The sequence below is a fragment of the Chiloscyllium plagiosum genome, unplaced genomic scaffold, assembly GCF_037043375.1.
Source record: "Chiloscyllium plagiosum isolate Xiang-an unplaced genomic scaffold, Cpla_swu_hap1 HiC_scaffold_4, whole genome shotgun sequence".
In the NCBI taxonomy this organism is placed as follows: Eukaryota; Metazoa; Chordata; class Chondrichthyes; order Orectolobiformes; family Hemiscylliidae; genus Chiloscyllium; species Chiloscyllium plagiosum.
The window spans coordinates 31,954,263-31,969,302 of NW_028270142.1; the positions used below are offsets into that span (position 1 = coordinate 31,954,263).

The 15,040-nt window shown below is 38.8% G+C and overlaps 1 protein-coding gene and 1 pseudogene across 6 annotated transcripts in view; both read left to right on the plus strand.

Annotated features, from left to right (window-relative positions):
- LOC148150104 (uncharacterized) overlaps positions 1-3,656 on the plus strand; it is a 28,268-nt pseudogene extending 24,612 nt beyond the window's left edge.
- Positions 1-15,040, plus strand: part of sugct (succinyl-CoA:glutarate-CoA transferase) — a 475,105-nt gene that overhangs the window by 191,991 nt on the left and 268,074 nt on the right. For all 6 annotated transcript variants that reach the window (XR_015756922.1, XM_087986077.1, XM_087986079.1 and 3 more), the window contains exon 12: positions 13,762-13,864. Coding sequence is in view for 5 of the 6 variants with exons in the window: in XM_087986077.1 (XP_087842203.1) it covers positions 13,762-13,864 (103 nt within the window). In the remaining variant the exon portion in view is untranslated. The remainder of the gene's footprint in view (positions 1-13,761; positions 13,865-15,040) is intronic.

Genomic DNA, 15,040 nt, shown 5'->3' on the forward strand with positions numbered 1-15,040 from the left:
TAAGATAAAAGATAGGGAGGAGGGACTTGGGGAGGGGTTTTGGGAATACGATAGGTGGAAGGAGGTTAAGGTGAGGGTGATAGGCCGGAGAGGGGGTGGGGGCGGAGATGGAGATGAATGCGGATTTCTCCAACTTCCTCATTTCCCCTCCCCCCACCTTTTCTCAGTTCCAGCCCTCAGACTCAGCACCGCCTTCTTGACCTGCAATCTTCTTCCCGACCTCTCCGCCCCCCCACCCCCTCTCCGGCCTATCACCCTCACCTTAACCTCCTTTCACCTATCGCATTCCCAATGCCCCTCCCCCAATTCCCTTCTCCCTACCTTTTATCTTAGCCTGCTTGGCACACCCTCCTCATTCCTGAAGAAGGGCTTATGCCCGAAACATCGATTCTCCTTCTCCTTCTCCTTGGATGCTGCCTGACCTGCTGCTCCTTTCCAGCAACACAATTTTAAGCTCTGATCTCCAGCATCTGCAATCCTTACTTTTTCCCTCCTGAAATGGTAACCATCTTATTTCGGAGGATGTTCCACGCAAGTGTTTTCAGTCCACTGTCTACATAGACAGTGAGTGAGGAAGAGAGAGAAAATACTAATTTGACATTTAAGTCAAGATCAGGTAGGTCTACCAAGTCATTCATGTTTTCTTTCAAAAACTTTTGCAGAGCATGTTGACATTACATTGGATTTATATTCCATAGGTTCTCAAATTGAGCCCACAACAGCATGTTTGTTTTGAAGGGGCCCCCTTGTGCCTTGGTGCTACCATCCCTATCCCTGGCCCCAGAGGCCTGGGTTCAATTCCCACCTGCTCTAGTGGAGTGTAACAACATCTGTGAAAAGGTTAATTAGAAAAATAAGTTAAATAAAAGCAACTTATTTTGATATAGCACCTTTGGCATCATAAAGTTAGCAGAATCTTGAGTGTAATCAGACAGAAAATGACACTAATACTTGGAGGGGTGACTAAAAGATTGTCTAAAGAATTACATTTCAAGGAGTGTAGAAAAAGGAGGAGAGCATGATAATGAATTTTAGCAATGAAATCACAGAGTTTTGGGTCTTGACAAATGAAGTCACAGCCACCAGTGGTATGAGGCCAACCATAGAGCTATGCAGAGTTTTCTATGTTGCAGGTTGAGAAGAAGTTTGTGGGATATGGAGTGGAAATGCAATGGAGGGTCCTTTACATAAGGATGAAAATTTTAAATTTGAGGTAATGGGATCCAGGAACGAATGGTGCTATCTTGGGAGTAACAGAATGGGATGAGTCACGATAGGGATAGGAGAACAAGGTGAAGGTTATGGACGTTGGAGGATGCAAGGCTGATCAGAAGAGAATTGGAATAGCTGAATCTGGAATTAATGATTAGGATTCGGATAGGAGATGACCCGCAGTCTGTTCTACGCAGAGTAGGTGCTTTTTGAGCTAGAGGGATTATGAGTTGAAACAAAAAGTACAAATCAAACAGCTAGGACACTGAGGCTGCACGTAGTCTGGATCAGTGGGAGACAGGGACTGAGAGGTGTTTGAATTCATGACAGTTGCACTATGTTCACGCCAGAATGTTGGCATCACTTTAGCAATGCTTAACTGAATGAAATTGAGGAATCATTCAGGATTGGCCAAACAAGCTGATTACACAAACACAATTTAATCAGCATCCAGGAACATAAAGTTTAAATCCCACACACTTGCATTTGTTTTTCAAATATCTATCCATGTCTCTTGAAAGTCTTCCACCATTTTCTGTCAGGGCATCCTGTGCTCTCAGAACAAGTCCTAAAGAATTTCCTTCTCATGGCTCTCTTAGTTTCTTGCTGGTGCTGTTAAATTTATATCTGATAAATATGGAGTCCTTGAGCAGCAGAAATAGCTTTACCTAATTTATCAAATATTTTCCCAGAATTGTGAACATCTCTTTAAAATTCTTGTAACTTGTTTTGGTTTACAGAAAAGAGGTCAGTATCTCCTTGTATTTAAATGCATCTCCCCTGGTGTGACCTTAGTGAATATTTTTCTCATCTTTTGCATTCTTTCTGCTCAGCTTGCCGCCAGTTCACTCTCTTATGGACATAAGGTCTTGAATTTAAGCTCAATTTAAGATACTAAAATGTGCAATGTAGGCTGATGCTAAAAGAGCAGTGCTGCACTGTCAAGTGCTTCCTTTCTAGTACGACAGAAACTAAAGTTTCATCTGCCTACTCAATAGTAACTGCACCTCATTAATATTTCACTGGATGCAGTCGATAAGGTTGTGAAAGGAGTTGAATAATTGAAATTAGTTTTTCCTTCTTTCTATTTCCTTCATACAATACATGTTGTCATCTAGGATGATAATTTTTTTCTGACTTTGCACTGAGTGCTGATTGGGATAGTTTAGGTTTACAGACCCTGATTTTAAGTCCATTTGGGTTAACTTGCCAGAAAATCAGAAGTTGTTGGCTTATAGATTCCTCACCATTATCCACTGCAAGCACCACTACTTGAAGTACTTCATGGACTCTTGAATCTTCTCAAATCGAATTTACCACTTCCCTTTTTCAATATTCCATCATTGATGCCCAACATTTGTGTCCATCAACACACTGCTATGGCTCACCACCTCCACCACAACATTTCCTATCCATTGGTTGTTCATTTATCCTTTTTAAAAGATCACAGTTTTCTGAAGTTGATTATTGAGAGAAATAAAGCGACCACTACAGGCTTTTAAACTGTTGAAGTTTCTTAGCAAATGACAAGGCAATCTGGAAATCCATTCAGCATTTGCAAAATAAAATCGTGAATGGAGGATTTGAGGACCCCAGTTTGTCTAATGTTCAAGTCATCACCATGGTACATACATGAATTGGCACAGCTGATCAGGCAGATCTTCAAAGAAAAAAAAAGGACTGCAAATGTTGCTGCAAAATTTGCTGGAACAGGTTAGCAGGTTTTGCAGCATCTATGGAGAGAAATCAGAGTTAATGTTTCAGGTCAGAGCTGAGGAAGATTCACGTGACTCGAAACATTAACTCTGATTTCTCTCCACAGATGCTGCCAGACTTGCTGAGATCTTCAAAGCAATTAGACTGCTCGAGTCACTTCAGCTACTTGGTATTCAAAGTATAAGGTTTGTAAATTTTCAAAGCTGCTAGCCTGGTTTAGGTGAAAGGGACTGCAGATACTGGAGATCAGAGTTGAGAGTGTGGTGCTGGAAAAGCACAGCAGGTCAGGCAGTATCCAAGGAGCAAGAGAATCGACGTTTTAGGCATAAGCCCTTCATACGCAAAACATTAATTCTCCTGCTTCTCGGAGCCTGCCTGATCTGCTGTGCTTTTCCAGCACCCCACACTTGAGCCTGTTTTAGGTGCCTGCATAAAGGTTAACTTTTACATGGTTAATAGCCAAGGAAGAACACAGCATACATCTTCTTAAACATTTTAGCCAATAATAAAATAGTTACAAATCTAAAAAAAATTATAGCTTAGAAAATCGACCATTAAGTGTCAATTTAACAGCAGCATTGAAAATTCCTGATGATCACTTAGTTCAAAATTGCAGTTTGAAAATATGTGTTTGAAATCTCTCACAGCCTGTTTCTCAGCTGCCGTTCGATACAGATTTAGAGGTGCCCTTAGTTCCAACTATTATCCTGAAAAGTGCAGTTGGCTGAAATCTCAGAACTTACGTAATATTTGCAGCATTCAGTGAATAATGCCCAATCAAAACTAGAAGCTTAAACTTTTGCCTCTCATCAGATAAAAAGTACATTGAGACTGTAAAACATAGTGTATCATGTTTCTCTCAACATTGCAGAGGGTCATCAGATGTTAAAACTATTAATGTCTTTGGGAAAGGGAGATGTATTTATCAGCTCACTTCAGAAATAATGTGAGGACGCCAGCTTTTTACTGGTAGCAAATTAAATTGTTGGCAAAATATAAACTGCACCTGAACACTTTCTGCATTGTTAAACTGAATATTGATTAATTGACCACAAATTCAGTTTACTGTTTGGGGAAGGGTTGTTATGCAAGTCAAATTTTTAAAAAATGAATATTTGTTCTATTGTTATCCATTACATTTAAGTTACACAAAAAAATGTAGCTAGCTCGTGTTTAAAAGAAAATTACTGATGACAACTGTCTTGATAGATGCTCCATTATGAAGTGAAGCCAGTTCAAGGTATATACCCAACTGTTTATTTCTAGAATTTTTTTCTTGCTGATAATATTAATACATGGAAGATAATTTAAATATATTTTCTTCAGAGTTCTTATGACCGTTTATATTCCTGATAACTTACTGCATATAAAAATCACATATCCTGCCTGATCTAACCCAACAATTCCACCATTAGCCAAACAAAAAACACAAATTACAGTTCTTGGAAGGCAGGTACAGTTTTTTTAATGTAAGAATATCTTCAAAATTAAGGCAAGTAGACTAGGATCTGATGAATAATTCACTGACCTACAAATTGTATGGTTGTGGATACAAACAAAGAAGAAAGATACCTATTAAATGTTAACTAATCCAGTTATACTAATTGTTTTGCCTTTCACAATGATTTCTGGATTATAGCAGATGGCTGGTTGTTTTAAACTAAAATGTCAGTAGATGGAACTGCAGACCTTGGGATTAAGTGGGCTTTTCCTCCCCTTGTTGGCAGAGACATATTTCTGGCAGCTAATGAGCCATTTTATAGCAAGTATAAAATTGTTAATTTTAAGCCGTGTGTTAACAATGTTTTATATTAAATTTGACCTGACCGTTACAATCTGACAGGAAGAATGTATTATCCTACTACTAAATTATGAATATTTTGCTTAATCAAGAATATAGTCAGTTTGTTTCTCTTTGTTGCTGTTAGCCAGAATAAAGGTGATTTTCACCAGTTTTCTTCAATAAATCCAAATAACTGGATAATTAAGAAAAAAACATTCTTTAAACTAGTGGCAAAATTAGTTATTAATTAAGATACAATTCAGATTTAAGCTGTAGATCATCCTTCATCCTGAAATACACACACACATACAGAATCAGGACAAAGAACAGCCCTGCAGAGATACTCTGGCAGGAAAAGACAGTCAGCAACAAAACGTTCCTGTGGGTGAAGAGTTTGAATGCAGAAGATGGCATAAGCCAAATTTTCAGTCCTTTGATTTCCTATGAATGAGATCCAGTTGCTGTAGGTTGCAAAGTATGGAAGTTAGGTTTGACCTAGGTTGTTGAATTGAGTTTACAATCTAGCCTTTAGTGTTTATGAGGAGATCAGAAATGGAAATTTCTGGAATGTTCTCAGGTTGCCAGAAAATACTTAACTGAGTTCTTAACTGCCTTCAGGGAGAAGGAGGTGTTTCTTAAAACTCCCATTTTTCAGGACATACAGAATTTGTTAATTCCAGCTTGGAGGTCCTTTTCCAACACATCCATCAGCTTCCAAACCTGTGGCAAAGTAGTGGAGAAAAGTCAGAGTCTGTTCCTCGGCAACAAACCATACAGACCTTAGTGTTTTCATTTCCCCAAGCCTGTTGTCCAACATATAAACAGACTGTCAAATCTACCTGAAAAGATTTGCTGGGTACTTACTTTTCAAATTTATTCACCTTTTCTCTAAGCAACAGGTCACTCTCAGTTGTCATGATCGTTAAAATTTCGAATTCCAAGAAGTCATGTGGTAACCCTTTGCAATCCAGTAATTGTCCAAATGTTTCATCTTCCACTTTCTCACAGTTCACAAAAATGTGTTTTTAACACTAACACACTGGCTCGCTGTTATGTTTCTTGGAAAGGTTGAATAATGGACACTGAAAAGTATAAAGGTTTTGAAAATATTCCTCTCTTTTGTTTCTATGTTCACGATGAAGCATTTGTTTTATCCATGTTTAAACTTAACTTCATATATATAGCAATATGACTAGGAAGAAAAGTTACCGTCATAAAAATGATAACTTGGAAGTTGCTGACAGCCTAGCAGTGACTTTATTTTTGACTCATCTAACCAGATCTTGAAACACTAGCCTGCTGTGATGCTTATTGCCTTGTCACCTCTGTGGAACGATCAACCACAGCTTCAGCGCGGGAGAGAATAGATGAAAGAAAGAATTGTGACATTTATTTCATTGCAGAGTCAGACAGAAACAGTTTCTATCTCAAATATTATCTCCCTCTTTTTTTTTCTCCCTTTCATTGTTGCTAGTTTCCTCTTTCCTTCCCTGTCAGCTGGTTGCCATTCTCAACATTACTTCTTTTCACGCTCTTTGTCTCTTTCCATTTTACTTCATAGTTTAAGTTTTCTATTTTGCTGAATGTTTCTTCCCACTCTCTTTGGTTTTTACTTTTTGTTTTCATCTTACTTCTAATTGCGTAATATTCTACTTCCTACTTTGCTTCATCGTTCCCTTTTCATTTTCTGTTTCTCACCTTTCTCTATTTTCTCATTTTCCGTAGCTTTCTTTTCCTTCACTCTAACTCGATGTTTCACTCTTTTTCAGTCCTCTGTTTTCTCAATACTTTTTCCTCACATGTTTTGCTTTTTATAGTTTTTCTTCCACCGGCTCAAAAATTTTATCTGTCTGGTGACATGATTTTGAGAGTAACATTGTTCACTCTCTAGTCAAGGGATGACATGTGCTATACGAAGTCCAGTAAGTGTGGAAAAAAAATTACTTCTACTCCTATGCAAAATAGTTAAATGATAAAACAAAGATGCAACTGCTTTTTCTAAAAAAAACTTCAATTTTTGCTTAGCTCTGGTGAGGCAATTTTGGCAAAGTGGGTGGCCAGAAAAATGCATAAAAAAGACTAGCTTTGTTACTGCCTTATAGCAGCTTTCCTTCCATACAATGAGAAGAGTGCAATCATGTTAATTAAGAATCCACAATGATTACTGCAGCAGCATAGTCACTTTTTTGGTGTCATGTTGGCCACCAGTTCTATCAACACTGCAGAAAGTGAGACAGCTGCGAAGTGAGAGGATTACAGCTGAAACAGATTTAAATGTTTCCAGCAGAAAACAGCTCTTCCTGTATAACAGCTTTGCCTTTAAATTGTGAAATTTCTGGAATGGGATGTCTTTGAGATGTCGTCCTTCCCCCTGATACTAATTATGGTTTCAGGTGCTTTCTTGTCATACCTGTTGCTTGGCATCAGTATGACATTGCTGCAGGAGTTCCTTAGAATTGGGCTCAAACATCTTTGGCTGTTTTTTCAATGACCTTCCTTCTAATAGAAAATGTCAGAATGGGGAATGTTTGCTGATGTTTTCCAGTGTTCAGTACCCATTACTAACTCCTCAGGTACTGAAGAAGGCCATGCCATATTCAGCAACATTTACCTATGTGCCAAATTTCAAGTTTGGGCTGGTATGGTGACAACCAACATTTGTGCCCAGGCAATGACCATCTCATACTAGAGAGAACCTTCCAATTACATTCATCAGCATTACCATAGCTGAATCTTCCATCCATGTCCTGGGGCTTACCATTGATAAGAAGCTTAACTTAACCTATCACATAAATACTGTGACTAGAAGACCTGGTCACCAACTCAGAATTATGTAGCAAGTAATTCATCTCACAGTCATGCAGCACAGAAACAGAACCTTCAGCCCAACGTGTCCTTGTCTAGCAGGTTTACTAAACTGAACTAGTCCCATTTGCCTACATTTGGTCCACATCTCTTTAAACATTTCCTGTCTTCATATTTGTCAAAATGTCTTTTAAATGTCATAACAGTACTTGCACCTACCACTTCCTCTGGCAGCTCATTCCATATATAAGCACCATTCTCCATGTGAAATAGCTGCCTCTCATGTCCCTTCTAAATGTTTCCCCTCTCATTTTAAGCTTATGCTCACTAGTTTTGGACTCCTCCAACTTAGGGGAAAAGATCTTGGCGATTCACCTTATCTGTGCCCCTCATGATTTTATAAACTTCCATAACGCCAACCCTCAGCCTTCTAAACGCCAAGGAAAAATGTCCCAGCCTATCCAGCCTCCTGTTATAACTCAAACCCTCCAGTCTCTGTAACATTCTAGTAAATCTTTTCTGCACTCTTTCCAATTTAATAACATCTTTCCGATAGCAAGGACAGCAGACTTGTATGCAATATTCCAAATGTGGCCTCACCAATGCTTTGTACAGCCTTAACATGATGTCCCAGCTCCTGTACTCAGTGCTCTGACAATGAAGGCAAGCCTTCTTCATCACTCTGTCTACCCATGATACCACTTTCAAGGAAGTATGTACCAGCACCCCTAGATCTCTCTGTTCAACAACACTCCTCAGAGCCCTACCATTAACTGTTTAAGCCCTGCCCTGGTTTGTCAACACATTGCATTTATCTAAATTAAACTCTATCTTCCATTCCTTGGCCCACTAGCCCAGTTGATCAGGATCCTGTTCTACTTTTAAATATGCTTCTTCACTGTCCACTATACCATTAATTTTGGTGTCATCGGCAAACATACCACCACACCACCTATATTCTCATCTAAATGGTTTGTATAAGTGATGAACAATAGTGGACCCAGCACTGATCCTTGTGGCACACTGCTGGTTACAGGCTTCCAGTCTGAACCTTCTGATCCCTAGAGCGATCTGCCAACCATAAAGGTGCAAATAAAGATTGCGATGGAATACTGTGCAACTGGCTGCACAAGTGCAGCTTTAACAACAACATACAAGTTGAAGCAGCTTGGCTGATCAGCACCTAATTCATCATAAAACATTCACTCCCTTTACCATCTGTATAATTACATCAGTGTGTACTTTATTTGAGATGCACTGCAGTAACTTGTTAAGGCTATTCCAACAGCACCTTCTGAACCTGTGATGTAAAACAGACATATGAACCACTTATCACATGTTTTTCTCCAAGTCCATAGCTCCCTATCTTAGATCTACATGGCTATCCCATTACTGTCCTATATCAAAAACCAGTAACTTCCATCATGACAGTATACTTACCTCATGTAAAATGTAGCAATTGAAGATGGCAGTTCACAATCAGCTTTTCAAGCGTGGTTTGAGAGACGCAATAAATTGCAAGAATGTTCACATCATAAAAATAAATGTAAAACACAAGGAGGGCTGCCAAGTCCCTTGTAGTGAGCTGTGCTATCTGCAGGTCCTGCTTGAAAAACTTGCTTGCTGTTCCTCATTGGACAGCAAATGTGCAGATGATCTACAATTGGTTGCCTCTGTAAAACTAGAAATTATACTTCTGTCTTCAGCAGGTTCAGAATGTAGAAATTACCAGACACCTGGCACTCAAGGCAAAATTCAATTTTTTTTTTGTGTTCTTGTATTTTGACTCTTTTGGTATAATAGAATGTTAATGAAAAGTCAAGAAGTCTTTACACTATGAAAGAAGGATATTATTATAATGTAAAAAAGAGGCAATTCAGTCCATTGTGTCTACAGTGGTTCTCTGAATGAGCATTCTGCTTCATGCCATTCTTCAGCCTTCTCCCTGCAATCCTGCAAATTGTTCCTCTTCAAATAACCCAGCTGCCTTTGAATGCATTGATTGAACCAACTTCTACATACTCAAATAGAGCATTCCAGATCCTAATTACTTGCCTCGTGAAAAAGCTTCATCTCATATTGCTTTATCTTCTTTTCCCAATTATATTAAAACTGTGAGGAGAAAGTGAGGTCTGCAGATGCTGGAGATCAGAGCTGAAAATGTGTTGCTGGAAAAGCGCAGCAGGTCAGGCAGCATCCAAGGAACAGGAGAATCGACATTTCGGGCATAAGCCCTTCCTGAAGAAGGACTTATGCCCGAAACGTCGTTTCTCCTGTTCCCTGGATGCTGCCTGAACTGCTGCGCTTTTCCAGCAACACATTTTCAGCATATTAAAACTGTGGCCTGGTTTTCAATCTTTTCAACAGTGGAAACATTTCTCCAGGACTCGAGTTTTTTTTTCTTGAGGGCTACTGTTTGATTTTCAAGTGCCACTCTGGTTTTGAGGAGCTCCTTTCTCAATCTCATATATCTGCATTACTATATGGGGGTTTTGGACTTGTGCAGAAGTGAATTAGAATACTTAATCAATATCCCAATTGAACATTTTGTTTAAGGATTAGCATGATGTGAACTCTATAGTGATTGGAACAAGGTCATTCAGGTGGATAGCATAGAATATGAGTTCCTTGATTGAGGTTGTTAATCTGGTCCAATCAAGGAGTCCTAAATGACAGACATAAACAGGAATATTACAGAGGAGGGAGAGCAGGTCTGAAGACCTCCTCGTGGGTCTGCTCCTCGGCCTGGCCAAACTGGCCATTAACAGGTCGAGGCAGCGGGCCGTGGAGGGGGTCGTTAGGGCCGACTGCCTGCCCCTCTTCCGCGGTTACGTTAGGGCCCGGGTGTCCTTGGAGAAGGAGCACGCGGTGTCGACCAACACCCTGGAGTTGTTCAGGGAGAGGTGGGCGCCACAGGGAGTGGAGTGCATCATTTCTCCCTCCAACTCTATTTTGATTTAGTCCCTCCCCTCCCCTTCACTGTTTTGATCACACAGTACTGCTCTTTGATGTGAAGGGCAGTGTTTGTCACTGGCCACCCGGGTGTTTTCCTTTCTTCCTGGTGGTGGAATCTGAATAAAGATTTGTGCACTTTGTGTCTTACACTGTCTCACACCTGCACACACACACCATGGGTGCTGGGGGGGAAAAAAATAAGCACTACCACACTTAGGTGGTAGTGTGGGGGTTAAAAAAAAAGAAAAAAAAAGGAGTGTACGGAGGAGGGAGGGCAGGTCTGAAGACCTCCTCGAAAAAAAAATAAAAGGAATATTAGGGGTTTTGCTCACTTTAAGAGCCAGCTAGGTCAGTATCACGTACAATGCATGTGTAAATAAAGGACGACTGGTGATGGGATACTGGACTTTGTGGAGTTATTTTAAGCTGTTTTAATTCAGTAATGATGCAAAAGAGGTTAAAATCCAGTTTCCAGAAAAAACATTCCAGTACATTTTTGAAATGCTTTTTCACCAATCAGTATTGTCTTTCGGCTATTTATGGAAGAAACCAGCAATTTGAGTCAAGTATAAACATTTTGTTTAATTTTATTCTTTTTTTTATTAGTAGCCTATGTTTCATTTTAACATGATGGTATTTAAATTCAATGGTTCAGAGTGATTTTTATTTCCTCCACTCAGTTATGGCAACAGAGTAGGAGCATCTTTGAGGAAATTCCTATCCTTACTCAGGCTCAATAACTTCCATATGAGTGAAACCAATGAAAGAACTTCTTCACAGGAAAAATTTGCATTGTGGTTGTGTTTACTACATATCATTTAATATAACCAAGTCAGCAAAACATAGAGTCCATTAGACCAATCCAGTTAGTTCTGCACATAAACTATCTGTCATCCTTCCTCATTTAACCCTTTTACCCAAGCTTCTCAAATGAATACTTTTTGCATCAAGTGTTGTGTTCTACATTCATGCTACTCTTTTAGTAAAGACATAGAACGTAGAACATTACAGCGCAGTACAGGCCCTTTGGCCCTCTGTTACGCCGACCTGTCATACCAATCTGAAGCCCATCTAACCTACACTATTCCATGTACGTCCATTTAGATGATCATTCTGAATACTTTATTAGATTTATTAGTGATTTTAGTATTTATGTCTCCTGTAATTACAAATATCTTCTCCATGCCTACCTTTTCAACCTGTCCTCAATCCAGAGATTGATGTAATCACATCTGAGCATTTTCTTTTCTAAAGATTTCCTACCTGTATAGAGATTGGTGATCATTATAACCACTCACATTTGGTATTGATATTTCCTGTAGGTTAGTAAAGCTAAATTAAGGTGTAGTGATAACTGTTTTACTAACATTATTCATAGATGTTTGACAGCTAATAAATCTATGTCAAATTTTATTTTAGTGCTAATCAACCACCTTTTGAAAATGAGATAAAATATGTGAACACGTGTGTGCTTAAATCAGCAATTGATTTAAGATGAAAAGTGTCATCTATCAGTTTCCTGAAGGCAATAATATCTGGATGAAAAAAGAATTGAAACTCTTAAAAACACAACCCTTTTGTTATCAGTAACAATCGATCAACTGCCAAGTAGAAGTGGAAGTAATGAGTTTTGCCTTCTTTGAGCAATAGGCATGAGAATGAATGCAAAGTACAAGTATTAAATGTAAGAAAAAAAAGAACGAACTGCAGATGCTGGAAATCTCAAACAAAAACAGAAATAGCTGGAAAATGTCAGCAGGTCTGGCAGCCTCTGTGGAGAGAAATCAGTGTCATCTGTTCTGAAGAAAGATGACTGGACCTGAAACGCTGCCTTTGATTTCGCTCCAGAGATGCTGCTGGACTTGCTGATATTTTCCACCAATTTCTGTTTTTGTTTCAAATATTGAATGTTGACTTTTATGGATTGTGAATTATGTTGGAGTGGGATCGGTCACAGCAGCTTACTGTGCAGTAAGATGGAATTTTATGCAATGCTTTGTTGCTAATAGGTTCATGGTAAGTCAATGAGCAGCAAGATGGGAGAACACCAGTCATTGGACAAGAAGCTCTTCAGTTCCTTCACTGTATAATGTTCTGTCAGATGATTGGACCATGGACATGGACAGCACAGATTGAAAACCTTTTTTATAGAATAGAATCCCTACAGTTTGGAAGTAGGCCCTTCGGCCCAACAAGTCCACACTGACCCTCCGAAGAGTATCCCACCATTTCCCTACCCTATTACTGTACATTTCCCCCGACTTGTGCACCTAACCTACTCATCTCTGAACGCTATGGGCAATTTAGCTTGACCAATTCACTTAACCTGGACATCTTTGGATTGTGGGAGGAAACCCACGCAGACACAGGGAGAATGTACAAATTCCACACAGACAGTCGCCTGAGGCGGGAATCGAACCTGGATCACTGGCACTGTGAGGCAACAATGCTAACCACTGAGTCACCATGCCACCCAAGCCAAGCTTTTAGGCTTGGCACTGTTCTTCGAAAGAGGTAGTAAATTCATTCCACACTTGCTTTTTTACCATAGTTTACTAATTTTCCCTTTTCATGTACATATATCCAATTCATTTTTGAAAATTACTATTGAAACTGATTCCATCATGCTTTCATGCAATGCTTTCATAACTCACTGTGTAACTCTCCCTTTTTTATTTGCCAATTTTCTCCAATTCTCTGGTATCCTCTGGTTAGTAACTCCCTTGTCAGGACAATCGATGTTGCACTGCAAAAGGCTTATTTCCCTTACTGTCTGAGAGTTAGAACTCCCCAACCTTTTTTTAACAATGTATTTTTAATATCAAACTAATGTTATTGTCATTTATACAGCCTCCAGTCAGAAAGAACTAAATACAGCTCTAGAATATTTCTTAAAATCAATATGAATTTGAGTTTCTTGCGTCCAATTTAGAAAAGCTGTTGAGTTTCACTTTAAATTGGAAAAGCTGTTGAGTTTCACTTTAAATTGGAATATTTATGATAGGAATAACATTTGTGAAGGATAAAATTAAGCAGTTTCATAAAAACAAATATTAAGTTCTTGTAGGCAGTATATTTTTGCTTGCATTGTAAAATTTTGGTTCCATTCAAATCAAAGAAACATCTGATCTGGAAAATATCATCTCTCACAGCCTCAGGGTTGAGTTTAGTTTTGTACAGAAATGTGTATCTTTATTTTATTGCTGGCTACTGCAAATTAAGTGATATACTGCTGTACAGTTTCAAAATCAGTACATCATGTCTAAACCACAGAATTCTTTTTTATTTAGATTTCTAGACAAGACAACACAAAACTGGTTGGAACTGTTTGAAGGTAGTGGTGTACCATATGGTCCAATAAACAGCATTCAACAAGCATTCTCTGAACCCCAGGTCAGTTCTTTGCTTTATCTTTACATAAAAAACTCGAAAATGGAATTGGAAGGAACATCAGCGAGATGGAAGATCTCCTTTGATGTAGGCTGTATCAGTTTATTATTTAGAAAGAAACAAATAACAATGCCTAAATCAGCCAGAAAAAAAGCTCTTTCAAAAAATGTTCAAGAGGGCTGTTGTGCAATTGTAAAATTTTTAATGAGTGCATTAAACAAGTCAGAAAAGTAAACCAGAAGGCCGAAAACCAAAAACTAGCTACAAACTAAATATCGCATGCTTGCGGCAAGAAACATCAGTAAGGCACAGTTACTTATGTTCTATGTTAAGTCTATAATAGTCTGATGAAAGTGTAACATGTTGATTGGTCTATGTTGCCCATGCAGATCTTGATGAAACACGATTGTTATGTTGGATTATGTGGCAAATTTGAGGTTATTAATGAAAATATGAAGTCAAGACCGAAGGAAAGTTGTCCCTGAACAAAAATGGTACAATTAAGTCAAATCAAAATACTAGAAAATTATGAAATCTGAAACCAAAGCAAGATTTATTCAGCAAGTTAAAACCCTCTGTGGAGAGATGTAGGCTCATTTTTGTGCAAAATTATGGAAAAAGTTAAAGGGTTCAGCAAAGGTTACAAAAGTTTCCAGAACAAGTAATAGATGGAGAGAATGGAAAGGGTCTTGAATCTAACTTCAGGCATTGCAGATGGGGGGACAGCTGTGAGAAGAGGAAAGTCAATGCAGGACTGGGGGTGTTGTACTCAAATGCACATAGTATATAAAGCAAGGTAAATGAGCTTGTAGCACGGGTTGAAATTGGCAGATATGATATTGTGGGTATCACAGAGACATGGCTACAAAAGGATCATGGCTAGGACTAAATATTCAAAGATACACATCCTATTGAGCTGACATGCAAATAGACAGAAGGGCCGGGATTGCCTTTTAGTAACAAATGAATTTAAATTGCTAGCAAGAAGTGATGTAGAGTTGGAAGGCTTAGACTCTGTGATGGTAGAGTTACGGAACCACAAAGGGAAAAGTAACCCTATGGGAGTTGTGTACAGGCCACTAAGCAGTATCAAGATGTGGGGAAGAAAATAAATCAGGAAAAGGCGTGTTAGAAAGGCGTTATTATAATAATCATGGAGAATCTTAATGTGCAGGTAGA